General features: G+C 37.2%; 1 protein-coding gene across 1 annotated transcript in view; it reads left to right on the top strand.

Annotated features, from left to right (window-relative positions):
* Nucleotides 1–14,424, top strand: part of LOC115436075 (fibronectin type III domain-containing protein 5-like) — a 56,077-nt gene extending 41,653 nt beyond the window's left edge. The window contains exons 3-7 of the mRNA XM_030158795.1: nucleotides 882–983; nucleotides 5,522–5,624; nucleotides 8,750–8,839; nucleotides 10,659–10,825; nucleotides 13,567–14,424. Of these exons, the coding sequence (XP_030014655.1) occupies nucleotides 882–983; nucleotides 5,522–5,624; nucleotides 8,750–8,839; nucleotides 10,659–10,825; nucleotides 13,567–13,608 (504 nt within the window). The 3' untranslated portion in view covers nucleotides 13,609–14,424. The remainder of the gene's footprint in view (nucleotides 1–881; nucleotides 984–5,521; nucleotides 5,625–8,749; nucleotides 8,840–10,658; nucleotides 10,826–13,566) is intronic.
* Nucleotides 14,425–17,059: the final 2,635 nt, after the last annotated feature.

Genomic DNA, 17,059 nt, shown 5'->3' with positions numbered 1-17,059 from the left:
AAACTGGCGAGTATATTTACATGAGTCATTATATCATGTTGAAAAAAAACTTGATTTGATTTCACTAGTTAGTTTTAATTAGTTTTTAGAGCAGGTTTGCTAGTTTTTATTAGTTTTTGTTTTTTCTAAATGCGTAGTTTTAGTATTAGTTTTTTTCATATCTTTTCTCTTCCTCGCTGTCATATTCAAATAAATCCCATACAAGACTCTGCTGCTTTCAGCTTTCTCCCAACTTTAGTCTCCATGTTGTCAGGTAGAGTGGGGACAAGAAGACAACTCTGAAGGACAAGTGACAAGAAGTGACGGACCGTGAAGTACCGTATGATGCTGCCAGCTAAAATAGCTCGAGCGAAATAAATTGATTTCATATCAATCTGACGTTGACAAAAACAAAAATGAAGGGAATTTTATCCATAATTTGTATACGTTTTAGTTGGTTTTATAAGCACACAATACAGTAATAATAGTTTTTTATTTATTTCAGTTAACAAATTTTTTTGTTTTTTTTTTCCAATTCTAGTTTTTGTCATTTCATTAGTTTTCGTTAACGATAATTACCTCGGCACCTGCTGGCACCACACCTGGAGCAGATCTTCCTCAGGGGCCCACATAAGGGGCCCCTCTGTTCCAGTGCGGTTCCAGATCATTGCTTTATATCTCCACAGACTCTTCCGGACTTTCCATCTCATCATCCACCTAATCTGCTGTTTCTTCCACCCTCAGGTTTTTTGTTACTCATGTTCTTGTTTAATTTCTGTTAATAAACCTGTTTACGCCCTTCAGCACCATCTATGTGTGTCCATCATGGGTCCATCATGACAGTGTGTTTTTAGCGCGTCATAGTGTATCCTGATGCTTACGGTCATCTGTCTGTCCTCCAGAGACAGGACGGCCTGATGCAACGCTCCATCCGCGAGGTGAACACGTCCAGCCACTGGTGTATGCTGTGGGACCTGGACGAGGACACACACTACAGCGTCCAGGTGAGACACACACACACACACACACACACACACATATACATACACACTCTTTGTTGCCAAGGACAGGCTGCCACAGTAACACATGGACGACTCTTTACCGTTGTATGCATCACCTAAAATGTAGCAAAAGATCATTCATTCATTCATTCATTTTCTGAACCCGCTTTATCCTTACAAGGTTCAGGGGGGGTCGCTGGAGCCTATCCCAGCTACTTATGTGTGAAGGCGGGGTACACCCTGGAAATGTCGCCAGTTCATCACAGGGCTGACGCACAGAGACAAACAATCACTCTCACATTCACACCCATGAGCAATTTAGATTAACTGATTAACCCATCAGTGCATGTGTTTGGATGGTGGGAGGAAGCCGGAGTACCCGGAGAGAATCCACGCAGACACGGGGAGAACATGCAATCTTCACACAGAAAGGTCCCACAAAAGACCATTACTTTCTGAAAATTTCACTCAAATATCTGAATTATAAGGAACTTGTCAATTAAAAATTGGTATTTTTATGGTAACATGCGGACAAGGCCTTTTAAGCAACTCACAAACGTTCAAACTCATAAATGTCAATAATATTCACAAAATAATAAAAATCTATAACTTGAAACTTAATAATCATCTATATAATCAACAGATGGAATACATTTTCAAATTTTTTAGATATAGTTTATAGCGTCAAATTCGAGCTATGGTGTAGAAAGTACAAGCAATAAAATTGGTTGTAACTTTTTTTCTACAAGTGGTATTTTAGAAAGGATAACAGTTCCATAAAATAGAGATCTTTAGCTAAAAAAATGAGCTCACTTGATAAATGATGCGTGCAAATGTACTTTTTCATGTTGATGTTCACTTTCGCTTGATCGGACCCTTTGGTCGGTGTGTAGTCTATGCATTCGATTTGGACAGATCCATAACAGACGATACTTTCCTTACTGAGGAGTTGGCAACACTGAATATTACACTAAAAAACCCTGCCTGTTGAAATGTACACGTGTTATCAGCAGAATATACAGAACCAGTGTATGGAGCTGCTACAGGAGCTGAAAGTGTCTCAGATCAAATGGTAGAATAAAGTGTGTCTGATCTCAGTGGGAGTGGATCTAATATGACTCTATTATCACCAACTCCCACTCTTTATAATCCATTCCAGCTTAATAGACTGACAGACTGGTGCGGACCGCCCTTCAGATGAACGACTTTGTTAAATCTGCCCGTCAGCAGACACATGTCCCCGCAACGCACACACGCTTTGCCAATTCCACCTGGGCTGACCTTTGACCTCTGTGGGAAGAGGCGCAAAGTAGAGGAGAGAATTTCCCACCCGTGAAGTTTCATTATATGGAATGAGTGGGCAAATGAGGACGGGTTTATTCAAGGACGGTTCTCCGATTTTACAGAACATGCTCAACTTTTCGATTAGACACGAGATGGACGAGACTCTTGAGCCCCGTTGGATTCAGTGAAGGACCCGTTCCGTGGTGTAATTCCTGTTCTGCGTCCACTTTAACTCAGCTTACCTTCCTTGCTTCTGCATGAGTTAGTCATATCCCACAATGACTTGGAGAAAACTCTTTGCATTCAACCTCTGGGTTCAATGTGTAGGTGGAAATAGCGAGATCGGCCTCTTATGGATGTAATTGTGCCTTTGTGATATATTTTTCTAACTGAATAGTCATTGAAAGGAATACTAAACACTCTGTAAACTCCTCAGTGGCTGCAGGAATGTTTCAGTGTTTCACCACAACATTTGGTGTTTTTTATCACACTCGCAGCATTGTACCCGTGGTGCCATTGTACGATAGCATGAGAGGCTAAAAGCATCCAACATACCTCACAACATTTGAATACGGACATGAAATTGAGCCTTGTAGATAGTCAGGTAATGTTTGTATTCATTTGGCGAGTTTGGCAGCTATCGGGCCTGTGAAGGCTGAGGAAAACCCGTACAAACGCCCTCCCGTGCTGCAACAAACATCGATGGGACACACATCGATGGGACATGGGGACACGGGGCAGGGCCGAAACGTGCATTATATAGTAGGACTGACTAAACCTATGATGTGCAAATTGTTTTCTCCTTGCTGTAATTTCTTTTGTTGGACATAGTATAAGAAATACTCTAAGGTTGCAATTTAGATTTTTTGGTGAAATCCCATTTTTTAGGGTGCTCGTTCATATTTCACATTAAATGCGACCTCTATCAGTTTTGAGTGTAAACTAAAATGTAAATCCATGTATTTAAACAATATTTTCAACCACCTCCATCGCCATTTGAGTAGATTTTAGAGTTTACAGGGTGTTCTTTAAATGCACCATTAAGTTTCTGTATGAAAAAAGCTGGAAGAATCTAAGAAAAAAGAATCTAAGGCTACGTTCAGACAGCAGGTCTTAATTCACAATTCGGATTTTTTCTGTGCTCGTTCATATTACACATTAAATGCAATTTGAGTATGAACTGAATGCGACCCTGAAGTGACACGCATGCGCAAAAGAGGTCCTGACATAATACGTGACCACGCAGGCATGCACTGTGTTTACGGAAGTAAATATGTTTTTGTCGCCGCTCCCCTTCCTGGGATGCAGAATTGTGATGTTTGTCGCATTTCAGTGACATACAGGTTGGATAAATGCGACCTGGCTCTTCAGAATGAAGTCCCATTGCAAAATATCAGATGTGTTTCAGATTCAGGACCACATATTAAAGTGATCTGGGTCGGATTTGAAAAAATCGTATTTGTGCTGTTCAAACTTTAACAGATCGGATACAAGGTCACATATGGGCAAAAAAATCAGATTTGGGCCACATTTGCCTGCAGTCTGAACATCGTCTATCCTCATAGACCTCCATGTTAACATGTCCAACTTCACAGCAAAAATTAACAATCTCTATAGCATAGTGAATATTGTATTATTATTAATAGAATAATATATGTACATAAAATACTGTCAAACGAATCAATGAAATGTTTCATGTTGTTATGATTCATTCCCACCTGACAATGCAGCTACTTCCAACTTCAGCAGTTTCAATGACTAAAATTAAATCTGTCTCCAAAGTGAGTAAAAAATTACAATGACACATTTTAGAACATTTGACCTTGCACAAAAATTAATAATGCATATTCATCAGTGTTGCTGTTCATAACTGACTTATTCTAGGCTGCATAATAAATAAAAAAAATAAATAAAATAAATAATCAAAATTTTCCTGTTATATATTATTTATTTATTTTTGCATTAAAAAAATATGGTTTGTTTAATTACAAATATGTTATTTAAAGGGTTAAAAAATATATATGCCAATTAGTGATTATTTAGTATTTTTGTTTACGGCTCAAGTTGATGAAATGCAAAAAAAAAGTTAAAAACAAACCGTATGAAAAAATAATACATTACTGTGACGTTGCTCAGATTACATGTTTCCTGTGGTTAGAAAGGACCTCTAGGTTGGATACCAGTGGATTAAAAACAACCTCAAACCCACAAATGAACCTTCCTGACCAATTTTAACACAATATGTCTGTAAAATATTGACTTGAATAGGGATGTCAACCATTACCAGAAGAAATCCACTATATGGACTAAGGTATTGGGACACATTAAATTCAGGTGTTTCTTTTCTAACAGGGGTCAGGGACACAAAACAATAATGACAAATGCCTTAATATAGTTTTGTATTGGGTTAAATATCATTGCATTGGTTAGTTTTGTTTAAACTGTTATCTTTGCTTCCAAAGTTACACTTAATTTCTGTCAACATTTTTTTTTTATCCATAGCTACGATTTTCAATGTTCTACCTCTAAATTTCATAAATATTTTTCATGCTCTGAATGTAAATAGTAATTTTCTACCACAACTGGTAGGAGGTGTCTGGGGAGAGGGAAGTCTGGGCATCCCTGCTTAGACTGTTACCCCCGCGACCCGGCCCCGGATAAGCGGAAGAAAATGGATGGATGGATGGATGGATGGAACTAACCATCAACTTTCTTCACATCTCGCTCAGGAAGAAAAATCTCCCATTAAACTTTAATGAAATATTGATATTTTTATCGTAAATCAGCATGATTTACGGAGTCTTACAGCTGTAGACATGACATGTCCCAATACTTTTGTCCATATAGCTTATAAACATCAGTACTTCCTTAAATGTGTGTATTTAATATAGATATGTTGGAAACAGGATTTAGTAAAACAGTCAGCCTTTTAGTTTTAGGTCTAAAGAGAGACTGAATATCCCATAATAATCCTGAGGTGGTCCATGTGTTGTGCAGTCTGTTGCTCTTCTTTCCTCTTTTTCTCCTTTAAGCTTTCGCTGTGACTCTAGATTTTACCGCCCGTCCTCCAGTGATCATTCAGGACGACAGCCAAAAAACCAAAGCACCATTTGCTCACTAAATATACCCTCACCAGCCAGGTTCTTACATAACGCCGTCTCCTGTTAATGTCAGCTGGTAATGTCCTGGTCTATGTGATGACAGGGTTCTGGTTCCACCTTCAGCAGTAAAACAGACCTTCCGTTTTGTGGTTTCAGGTTCAGTCTGTCGGGCCCAACGGGGACAGTCAGCCCAGCCGAGCCGTCCACTTCCGGACCCTGGAGAGAAGTGACCACTACCCAGCCGGAGTCCTGGACCACCGTAAATAAATGCACACACAACGCAGCACATCAGTCCTTACTTTTTTTTGCTTAATTTCTTTCCGTAATTATCCATATTTTTCTTAAAAACAGAAAAAAAACCTCAATAAATTTACGATACCAGACTTGGTTTACCATAACATGTGCCACGTTGGTTTCCTCTAGATCAGGGGTGTCAAACATACGGTCCATGGGCCAAAACCAGCCCTCCAAAGCATTCAATCCGGTCCACCCCATTTTGCGCAGAAAGTGCAAAAATTACACAGAAGAAGAAGATAACAGTCAAGAGTGTCACTGAGTCTTGACTATTTGTTTTGATCATAAAATTTTATTGTATATTTTTCAGTTCCAGATGAATGATCTGTAAATTGTAATACACGTGTAAATGATAAGATTAGGCATCATAACATTAAAATTACACTTACTGTTCTTAAGAAATTTCAGAATAGAATAGAGAGTATCTTTATTGTACTTAAATTAAAAGTGCCAAGTGCCATATACAGAACGTACTGTAAACATACAAATACAAATAAAAGCAGCTAAAACAAAAGGGTACAAAACATGCACATTATGTAATTTTTCTTTTTTTGCACTAAAACATGTAGAAAAGTTTGGAGTTGACGTTATTTCCAGGTTATTATGTTATTATTTTACTGGTCCGACCCACTAGAGATCAAATTGAGCTGTACGTATGTGGCCCATGAACTGAAATGAGTTTGACAACCCTGGTGTAGATCCTCCAGTTTCCTCCAATATGCTAGATTTATTCTCCTTCTTGGTCCCCGGGTGTCCCCAGAGGGTGTTACTGCTCCTTATGTGAAAACTACAATGGGTTAAATGCAGAGGATGAGTTTCCCTGAAGGGACAATAAAAGTGAATTTGACGTTATTTCTAAAATAAATAAGTATTAGGAGCCTTGTCACTCATGTTCCTTTAGAGTTATTTTCAGACTTAACTGATTGACATGAGCCGTGTATGAAAGAGAAAACACCTCTTTTTAGATTTGACTGCATTTAACCCTCAAAGATGATAAAAGTCTACACGAGAATAAAATGTTTAATGACTTTAGAACTAGTAATCTTTCAACTAATCTTTTCATGGTCATCAGATATGACCTATGTGGATGTTCAGAGGCTCTGTTGTTACCGTGGAAACACCGTCATCTTCTACTTTGATTCACCAGAGAAACCCATGGAGTTTGATAAATGATGATGGTTATAGATGCTTGTTTTATGGTCAGTTCATGGTATATTCTGCTGGAAAAGTCACTATTTCTTCATTTTTCCCCTTTTCTGATATAGTCACTCTCTTAAAATAATGGACTGAGTTATAATTATTAAGTTTTTCTAATATATGAGTATGTGATATTTTTCTGAAACCTGAAAATTATGACATAAGAAGGTGACAATATGATCACCTTCACATTTAGTCTGAGCTTTAATGAACATTTACACGATTAGGAAATTAAATATAGGAAAATGACAGGTTTTTTTTTACTAAAAAAAGGATAATATTATATAAAGAAGAGGATAATATTATAATAAATGGTGATAAATCACTTAGGAATGGTTAAATGTGGAAAACGATTGACTTGGAAGCCCCCACATAAAATACTTCCAGGTCTTTAAGCGTTAATGGGTGAATTTTTTTTTAGTATTTTATTGATAGTTTCCAAATTGTAAGTGTTGTACACGCCCAAACAAATCTAAACCTAAATTTTTGTCTAATATGTATTGGTCAATATTTACTTCAGACAACGGTTAAGTGCAGAAACGAAGCAGAAAGCTATGAAACAATAATAAATATGAAAAACTGAATTAAATAAAGATGTGCTTGTAAGCCCAGTGGATTGATGCTGCAGTGCTGTAGAACTAAGTCTGTTAGAAATTAATCATCTGAGTCGGAGCTGAGCTTTATAAAGCTTTTAAAAACCCATCTGCACCTCCATGTCCCACTGATGAACCGCAGCTTTTTTTGTATTTTTACTTCTCTGCGTTTGTGACTTTTGATATTCTCTTGCTTTACTGTTGAGTCTCTAAATGAACGTCATCTCACTCCGCGGTAGAAGGCGGTTCAAAAAAGTTTCAATGAACTTCAGATCACTGCAGCAGAAAATAGCAGGATATATACAGCACGTCTGCATCTACAGATCTGTGCAAAAGATGTAGAACATGTGACTGCAATCACACACTGATGCCCATTTATAACAAGTCATTTTCTGCAGAGTTTTAATTGGTTTCTTCAATGAACTTAGTCTCCATTTTATATATATATATATGTATATATATATATATATATATATATATATATATATATATATATATATATATATATATATATATATATGCCTATATTACACTTCTGTGCTTCCTTATAGAACTTATTGCTGGAGTTTCCTTTAGAAACAACTATATATTCAATATTTTCACTGCAAAAACAAGCCATATATTATTCATAGGAGTTGATCGCTGTAATATATATTGTTTTCTGCATGTAAAAGCTTTTCCATATACAGGATAACAAACAATCTCAGAGGTTTTTATTTGTAGGAGCTAAAAACAGGATTAAAAGATGTATTTTTAGTGTTGGGTTATAAATAATGGAGCCCTGTGAAAGAAGCTTTAATGGGAAATATTGTAGACAGGCCTACATAAGCACCTGTTCACTCACTACTTTGTTTTCTTTTGTTTGTTTGCATTGTTTTTAATGTAGTTTTTATATCCTGAACTGCCCCACATGTGTCAAATAACAGCAAGTCAGTCACATATAGTGTTGCTGTGTTGCTGAAGTTGGTAACGGTGGAGGCTGGATGCGATTTGGATGCGACTTGATGGCTGGAATCTGTTTTGAAAGGTTGACAGGGCTTTTTACTTTTCTTTTGTGTAGTGGAGGAGCGAAAAAAATCCAACTTCAGTTAGTTTTACATGCCGTATTTGTTATGACTGAATAAAAAGCTACAGTGTCAGGAGGCAAAGCGTCTGAAATATAGTTCCATGTGTTTATGTTGTTTGTTGTGCTGGTGTATGATTTGACAACCAACTGTTTTCCTTCAGGGATTAATTTCATTTAATCCGCTCATTGTACAAAAATGCACCTTAGGGACTGTGATGCTGTGTTTGTCCTCAGATGAACCAGCGATGGAAGGTCTGGGTATGACTCCCCACCTGCAGACCGGAGAGCTGCTCATCATCACCACCGTCCTGCTGCTGTGGGCAGGTCAGAGTCTGAGTGTCACTTTATTGAAAGGACAGGACAGACTGACAGTGCACTGAAAGCATTTACTGAACACAACATCCAAACACAAGAGAAACACCACACATTAGAGAAGACATGCAAACAAGATGAAACCCTGCAAAAGAAAGCTTAAAAAGTCTTCAGATACTAAAACGAGAAGCTAAAAAGTCTGCAGATTTCACAGAGAAAAGCTTAAAATATTAAAATGTTGATAAAAGAAGTTAAAACTAGCGCGAAACTCTTAAGGTTTTACAAATAGAAGGTAAGAACAAGGTAAAATTCTCAGGATTTTACAAATAAAGAGCAAGAAACAAGCTAGAAAGTCCATAAATATTTCAATAAGAAGCTAAAAACAAGCTAAAAAGACTGCAAATTTACAGATGTAAGCTAAAAACTGGCAAAAAAAAAAAAGTATGGAACTGATTTAGAAGTTAAAATGAAAAGTTAAATAGTCTGAACCCTTTATATAGAGAAGCCTCAACAAGCTAAAAATATAGAAAAATGTGTAGATGTGAAACTGGAATTTTATAGAGAAAAGTTAGAAAGATTGAATTAAATAAAATTATATTAAAAAAATAAGCTAAAAATGCTGCCAAAACAGACAGAAAGTTTGACAGACAGAAAGTTTGCCAATATTACTGAGGAAAGCTACAAATAAGATAAAGATCATCCAAAAGTTAAAGAGAAACACTAGAAGGTTTTTATACTTTTTTTAAGTCTAAAAAATGTAACAGAAAGAGGCAAAAAAAAACAAGCCAAACATGCTTCAAGAGAAACTAAGAACTAGTCAGAAAATCTGCAAATTTTACAGAGAAATTATAAACAAATGTTAAAATTATCCTAAAGTTACAAAGAAAAGACACAATTTGGCAGATTTTACAGAGAAAAGCAAAAAAATGTTAAAAATCATCCAAAAGTTAGAGAAAAGCAAAAAATTTGTCAAAAATTATCCAAAAGTTACAGGGAAATGCTTTCTTTTAAAATTGTAAAATATTATTACAGAAAGACGCAAAAAATATCAGCCGCAAGAGAAACTGAGAACTAGTCCGAAAATCTGCAAATTTTATAGAGAAATTATAAAGAAATGTTAGAAATGGTCCAAAAGTTACAAAGAAAAGACACAATTTTGTTAATTTTACAGAGAAGCAACAAAAATGGTAAAAATCATCCAAAAGTTAGAGAGAAAAGCTAAAAATGAGTTAAAAATCATCCAAAAGTTACAGGGAAACACTTTTTTTAAAATACTAAAATATTTTAACAAAAAGACGCAAAAAAAATAAGCCAAATCAGCCGCAAGAGAAACTAAGAACTAGTCTGAAAATCTGCAAATTTTACAAAGAAATTATAAAGAAATGTTAAAAATTGTCCAAAAGTTATGAAGAAAGGACCAAATTTGGCAGATTTTACAGAGAAGCAACAAAAATGCTAAAAAATCATCCAGAAGTTGTAGAGAAAAGCTAAAAATGAGTTAAAAATCATCCAAAAGTTAACAAATTTTACAGAAGTAAGCAAAAAACGAACTACACAAGTTGCAAGAAAAGCTAAAAACAAGTAGAGAAAAAAAAGTCGTCAGGTGTTACAAATAGAGGATGAAAATAAGATTAAATAGTCTCCAGATCTCAGAGGGACGATGAGGTAAAAACACTTAAAATGTCACTTAAACTGAAAGCACAACCTTATTAGTAATAAAAGTTAAAGTCATTAACAGAATCTTAGCTAAAACGTGGTGAGCCTCTGTACATGTGTGGACATCGGTGCTTTTATGTTCTCGTTTTTTGACTCTCTCCGTCTCCTCCGTCAGCCGTCATCGCCCTGTTCTGCCGACAGTACGACATCATTAAAGACAACGACTCCAACGGCGCCAAAGAAAAAGCCAAGAGGCCGCTGGTTCGCTCCACGTCGTCCTACTACAACGCTTCGGCCGGCAGCTCGCCCATCTACCACAACGGAGCGGTTCGCAGCAGCAGGGTGATTCACTCGTCCCTCCTCCTTTTCCACATCGCTATTATTCAACCACTGCATCGCTCTATAATGCATGATCATTCTTGGCTGCCAGGAAGATTTTGTTTCCTCTGAAGTGCTTTGGTAGTTGCATCAGAGATCTCCCCTAGCAACCAGAGCTGCTGCCGTGGCGGCTAAATATAAAACAGCAGCGGCGCTTGTCGGGTCTGACAACGGAGGTTTGTTCCAAATATAAGTGAAGAAACTGAAAACAGGCGGATGAAGTTGCCAGTAGGGGTTAGTCCCAGTCGTTTTAACCCATAAAGACCCAAAGATCCACCGGCGACCAAATCCATCTATTGATCTAAACCGTTCAATACCTGCTGATCCAATAATCCTATTAATACGTGTAGATAATTGGTGTAAAATGCAGTTTGTCGTCTTTTCATGGTCATCAGATATGACCCATTTGGACGTTCAGAGGCTCTGTAGTGAACGTGGAAACACAGTCAACTTCTACATCACAGGTGTCAAACATACGGCCCACGGGCCAAAACCGACCCCTCAAAGATTCTGACTCGGCCTGTGGAAAAAAGCATTTTCTTTCACGTTCCACATACAAACCAATTCCATCTCAAGTGGATCAGAGCAGTAAAACACTATTGTAATAACCTATAAGTAATGACAACCACAATTTTTTCTCTCTGTTTTAGTGTAAAATAGTGTTATGGAAAAATAATACTCTATTCAATAAAGAAGGGTCAGTTCAAGTGTTCAGTGTCATAAGTATTCACTTTATTGGAGCTCCAAGAAAGAGATGCACCTCAGACAAAGGCTGAGGCTGTCTGAACCCAAAAACACAAGTAACAATGTAGTCTTCTGTCTCCCATAAGATAAAGATGAGAAAATTATGGTGTGTCCAGAGTGTTTTGGTTAGCGCCAGGAACTTAGAGATAAGACCCCTGTGAGAAATCATCTGTATCCTACCCATGTGTCGGCCTGGCCTTCTACTCTGGACACAACACAGAAGAGGTCAAAACTGCTCTATACACAGTGACGTGTGTATGTGCGTGAAGACATCTGGAATAGAGTTAGAAGCCTATATGATATATAAAATACATGCAGATATACATGGATATAAGTAATTTAGCCATTTCAATAGTAAAATTGTATGTTGATGATTACAAATACGAACTATGTTTTATAAACTAGAAAAGCACTTGAAGAATGCAGACCTCCACCAAGGCAGATCAGTCCCCTCCCCCGCCTCCCGCCCCGATCACCACCCAAATGTAATCATTTGTTTCTTGTGCCAGTATCAACATTTCCTTAAAATTCCATCAAAATCTGTCCATAACTCTTTGAGTTATCTTGCTAACAGACAAACAAACAAACAAACCCCAGTGAAAACATTCCCTTCGCAGTTCCTTAGCGGAGGTAAAAATATGAATGACCTGAACAAATATGAACAACCTGAAATGCCTTAGGACAAGTTAGTGCAATTTTACCAATATTCTGCCTGATATTAAATGTTTTATGTATTTGTAGATCCACTGTGATCTGTGAGTTGTAACGCACATGTGAAAATGATGTTTTACTAAGGCAGTCGATCAATGGAAAAATGAGATTAGAGATGTCATATCCGTATTTGTTTTCATTTAATTAAATTATTGACATAGTTTCCATGTTACGTTTGCTTTTGTTTTCATTTTATTACATTCTTAAAGTGATTTTTGTCTTTTCTGTTTTCTTTTACGTCATATTTTCACCTCCCGGCCCCAGGAAAGTAAAAGTTTTAGCTTTTTTTTATATGAAATAATTGTGTTGTTGTGAAACTTCTCACTGTGTCTCAGGAGGTTAAACTTTTCACGTGTTTTCCATTGTTTTCATTGTGCTCTGGTTTATATATTCTGTGAGATATAGTCTTTTCTGTTTATTTTTGTCCCATCTTTTCCCCCGAAACTAACAAGCCTGTGTTAAAACATAAGGTGTAAAAGTCGGACACTTTCCAAAAATCGAGTGCTGCTTTTATAAGTAGCTGTAGATTTGCAGCTTTTTCAGCTCCTTAAATGTTTACGAGTCCGTCTTTTTGGCTTTTCCCAACTTTTTAAGCGGACACAATCATCCCCGAGTGGGTTTCCTGCGACGCTAAAATGCAGGATTCTTCATCCACCGTCCCCGAAACTGACATTACTGCACCTGCAACAACAAATCGATGTGTTGAATTGATTATGAAGATCATTGGGTGCTTCAGCGTTGGTATCTGTGGGACCTAATTAGGACTGATACACAGACCCATGAGCGACCTTTAAAAGGTACAAACGCTGCATTAAACGGGTATGAAATAATACAGCAGTTAATTAAAGAAACAGAACTGGAGCAGGTTTACAGGCACGAATCCTTCACTTTAGGAACTTGTCCTGTGGCAGCGATAGCAGCGATAACAACAAAGACGCGTCAGACATGAATCAGCCGATGCCTGTTCGCTGCGATAACGAGGAGGGCCTCATCCTCCGCCGCTCATTTCTAGGTCCCTGCGACTCCAAAACCAAGCAATCGAGAAGCCCGACTGAGCCTAACCCGAGCCCGCGGGGAGCTGTTTAGTTCCATTAGATCTGTCACGTGCGATGGAGGTCATTGATTAGTTCATAAATGCATGATGGGAGTCTTTGGGGACATGTGGCGCGGCATGTGAGCACGCGCGCCGAGGTTTTATGAGTCACGTTCATGTATGTGTCGGTGTTGACTCGTGTGTTCGTCTCTCACAGCTTCACAGAGCCTCATCTTCCATCAGCATCATTCGAGTTTGAGGATGGTTTTGAGACTTGGCGGCAGCGGCGGTACCCCAAGCGATACACGAATGAGGAACTTCATTGGGCGACAATTTGTGAATTTCCAGACCTGAGAAGGAGATCTAATTCATTGTAAATATGGATGGAATAAGATGCTCTCCATGCAGATCAAATCCAGATGAACTGAGCAGGGGTCACAGCGTGGAGGAAATGGACGATTACTGCCATCTAGTGGTGAGATGAGTGTATGTCACCCATGGAAACTGATGATGGTGATGATAGTGGTAGTGGTGGGGGGAGGGGGGTCAGAGCAGCTTAGATCCACTCAACAGATGCACCTTGAACTGCAGATCAATTCTATTCCCTCTCGTGCAAAAAGTTTTTTTCCTCTCCTCTCTGATGTCAAAGACTTCTTGTGAATATTTGCATGTGTTCCACTTGTGTACCAGACCTGCCTCTGACTAACGGATTTTTTAGTTCTGTTTATTTTCTTTTAGATGATATGTTAAATTGAGATTTCTTAGTACGTTTCGTGCCGTAGTTCGTCTCCAAAACTCCATATTTTGACTCGGCGTCGGACAAATAAGACTCAGGATTTTCTTTCCAGACCAGAAGTGCAGGACAACACTAAAAATCCTGAACATCGTCCTTGTCATTACTGTGAATTAACGTCAACCCTCCTCCAGCTCCTTCATTCATCTCTAATTTGATAGATTTTTGGCGACCAACCAGTGTCTGTGCGGAGGAGATAATCAGTCACATCTGATGTAATGGAATGTGTGAACGGAAACCAGCTGTCATCCATACCTGGAATCCAATTTGTTCCATATGTGCGGAAAAACGAGGCTAATTCAGTAGCTTCTGGCGTTTAAGTGAAATAATCATAGTTTTGGGATTCATGAGACAGAAAATTTCTAATATTCCTTATTAAATAGAAGCATGTGCAGACCTTCTTAATCTAATATAGGTTAGTTCAGACATGGAAGATTAGCTTCATTTTCTTCATTAACCCTTAAATACCTAGTACTGCTTTTATGGCACTTCCCGCATTTTTTTTTTTTTCTCTATTTAACCTCTCTTAAGTGATTTATTATAACATCATCCTCTGTATTTGGGGTTTTTGAGTGAAAATCAGGTATTTTCCTATATTTAATTGACTAATCATGTAGATGTTCATAAAAGCTTAGATTAAAGTTGAGGGTTATTACGTCCGAAACAAAGAAAACTGAAGAAAAAGTGACTTTTTTCAGCAAAGATAGGAAGAACTGAATGAAAAAAACTAGCATCTTCAATTTGTTTCTGCGAAATACACAAAATGCAGTAAGTGTGAGTTCTGCAGTGACTAAAGGAAGGTTTTATGGTCAAATATCAGCCTTTCTTCAGCCATAATCACTCCAAACATTTTAAGCTGCTTTTATTTTTGCAGCTAAGACTAAAACACTCCTGTTTAGTACTTTTTTTTTTTTTTAATGTTGTTTTGACTCTTGTGCACATTCTCATTACAGTTACGATGCTGAAATTATACATTTTGCAGCCATAAAATAAGCTACCTGTAAACATTTTAATGACTTGTCCCTGTCATTTTTGTAATCTTTCACTCCATAGATACATGTATAATACTAACATCCTGTGTATTATATGTAAAATGGTATGAATATGTACAGAAACTGAGAGAAGATTAATGACAGGTATGTGTGTATGTAACTAAAACCTGGAAGTGTTGGATGAAAACACTTAAGGCGTCTGTATGGAAGATCCAGTTGCATTTATGTGTTTATGTGAAGTTTGTGTTGAAGTCTGTGTTGCATTGAGAACGTGAAGGTTTTTGATAGATTCCATATAATGATCAAAATGCCATGTTTCTGCGTAATGTATAAAAATGTAAAAATCGTACAGTTACAGGAGCTTCAAGTGTGACATCCACACTCTTAACACCATTTTTGGATTGATTCATGACAGTAATTGGTCTGTACAGCCGTCAAAGGGGCGGGATTTATGCCTTATCGCATATACTGCAGACAGCCACTAGGGGGAGATTGAGAATTTAAAAAAAAAATTTTTTATGGTATTGTGATTAAATCTATGCTATTTTACAGTCTATAATATGAGTTAACTCCATCACTAAGCAAACGCCTGTGTCCATTTCTTCCGTCCATAAATCTGTACATTGATTAAAATGTGAAAAGTTGCAAAAAAGAAAATGCAAATTCTATGTTTTTCCACCAACAAATTTGAAGTGTGTAAACTAGGCTCTGTCAGTAGGTGTTTTATGGACTAGGTTACACATCTGAATTATAACAGTAGAATAAGTAGAGTATTTTGTTGTGTTTTTCATCTAAAACAGCTGTGATCATTGTATGATTAGGACGATGGATGTGTAAGTCACTTCCCCTAGTGGCCACTCCTGGAACTGCAATATATATAAAAAAAACCTTCCCCAGAATTGATTTCCTTTTTTACAATAATAATAAACAAACACCTGCAAAACTACAAAAAAAAAAAAGTTTCATGAAGTCAGAAATGATTCAGGAACAGTGTTTATTACATCATTTCATTTCAGTTTTATTACAAAATACGATTGTCTCAAGGCGCTTCGCTAATTCAAGCCAAAGCCGTAGGCCTTATGCAGATTAACTCAAAAATAGAAAATCCACCTCAAGCAAGTATGAAACCTTTGTGCAGATTTTGCAAAACTTCAGAATATACATAATCTGTGTTCATGGAGATGCGGTAACTACCTGTTTCCTTATCCTCTAGAACACAGGTGTCAAACATGCGGCCCGGGGGCAAAATCCAGCCCGCCAAAGGTTCCAGTGCGGCCAGTGGGATGAATTTGTGAAATGCAAAAATTACACAGAAGATATTAATGATCAGTGGTTTCAAAATCATTTTAATTCAGGTTCCACGTACAAACACATACAGACCAATTAGATTTCAAGTGGGTCAGACCAGTAAAATATTATCATAATGACCTATAAATAATGACAACCCCAAATTCTCTCTTTGCGTTTTTTGGAGTAAAAAAGTAAAATTACATGAAAATGTTTACATTACCAAACTATACTTTTACAAAAAAAGTGAATAACCTGAACAAATATGAACAAACAGAAATGTCTTAAGAAAAGTAAATGCAATTTTACCAATATTCTGCCTGATTCTAAGTGTTTTGTGCGATTGTAACGCACATGTGTAAATGATAAACTGTTAAACCGAGGCAGAATATTGTTAAAATGTCAAAATTGCACTTGTTTTTTTTAAGACAATTCAAGTTGTTCATGTTATTCAGATTTTTAAGGAAACTCCATAGATGTAAACCTGATCAGAATAGAATTTTACTTTTTTTACTGTCATTATTTTACTGGTCTGGCCCACTGGAGATCATATTGGGCTGAATTTGGCCCCTGTACTAAAATGAGTTTTACAGCCCTGCTCTAGAACCAAAACCAGCTGCTGTTAGCTTCTAACGTTA

Source organism: Sphaeramia orbicularis, chromosome 2 (assembly GCF_902148855.1).
Source record: "Sphaeramia orbicularis chromosome 2, fSphaOr1.1, whole genome shotgun sequence".
Taxonomy (NCBI): domain Eukaryota; kingdom Metazoa; phylum Chordata; class Actinopteri; order Kurtiformes; family Apogonidae; genus Sphaeramia; species Sphaeramia orbicularis.
The sequence above is the reverse complement of the archived record's forward strand: the minus strand, read 5'-3'. Positions and strand labels throughout refer to the sequence as shown.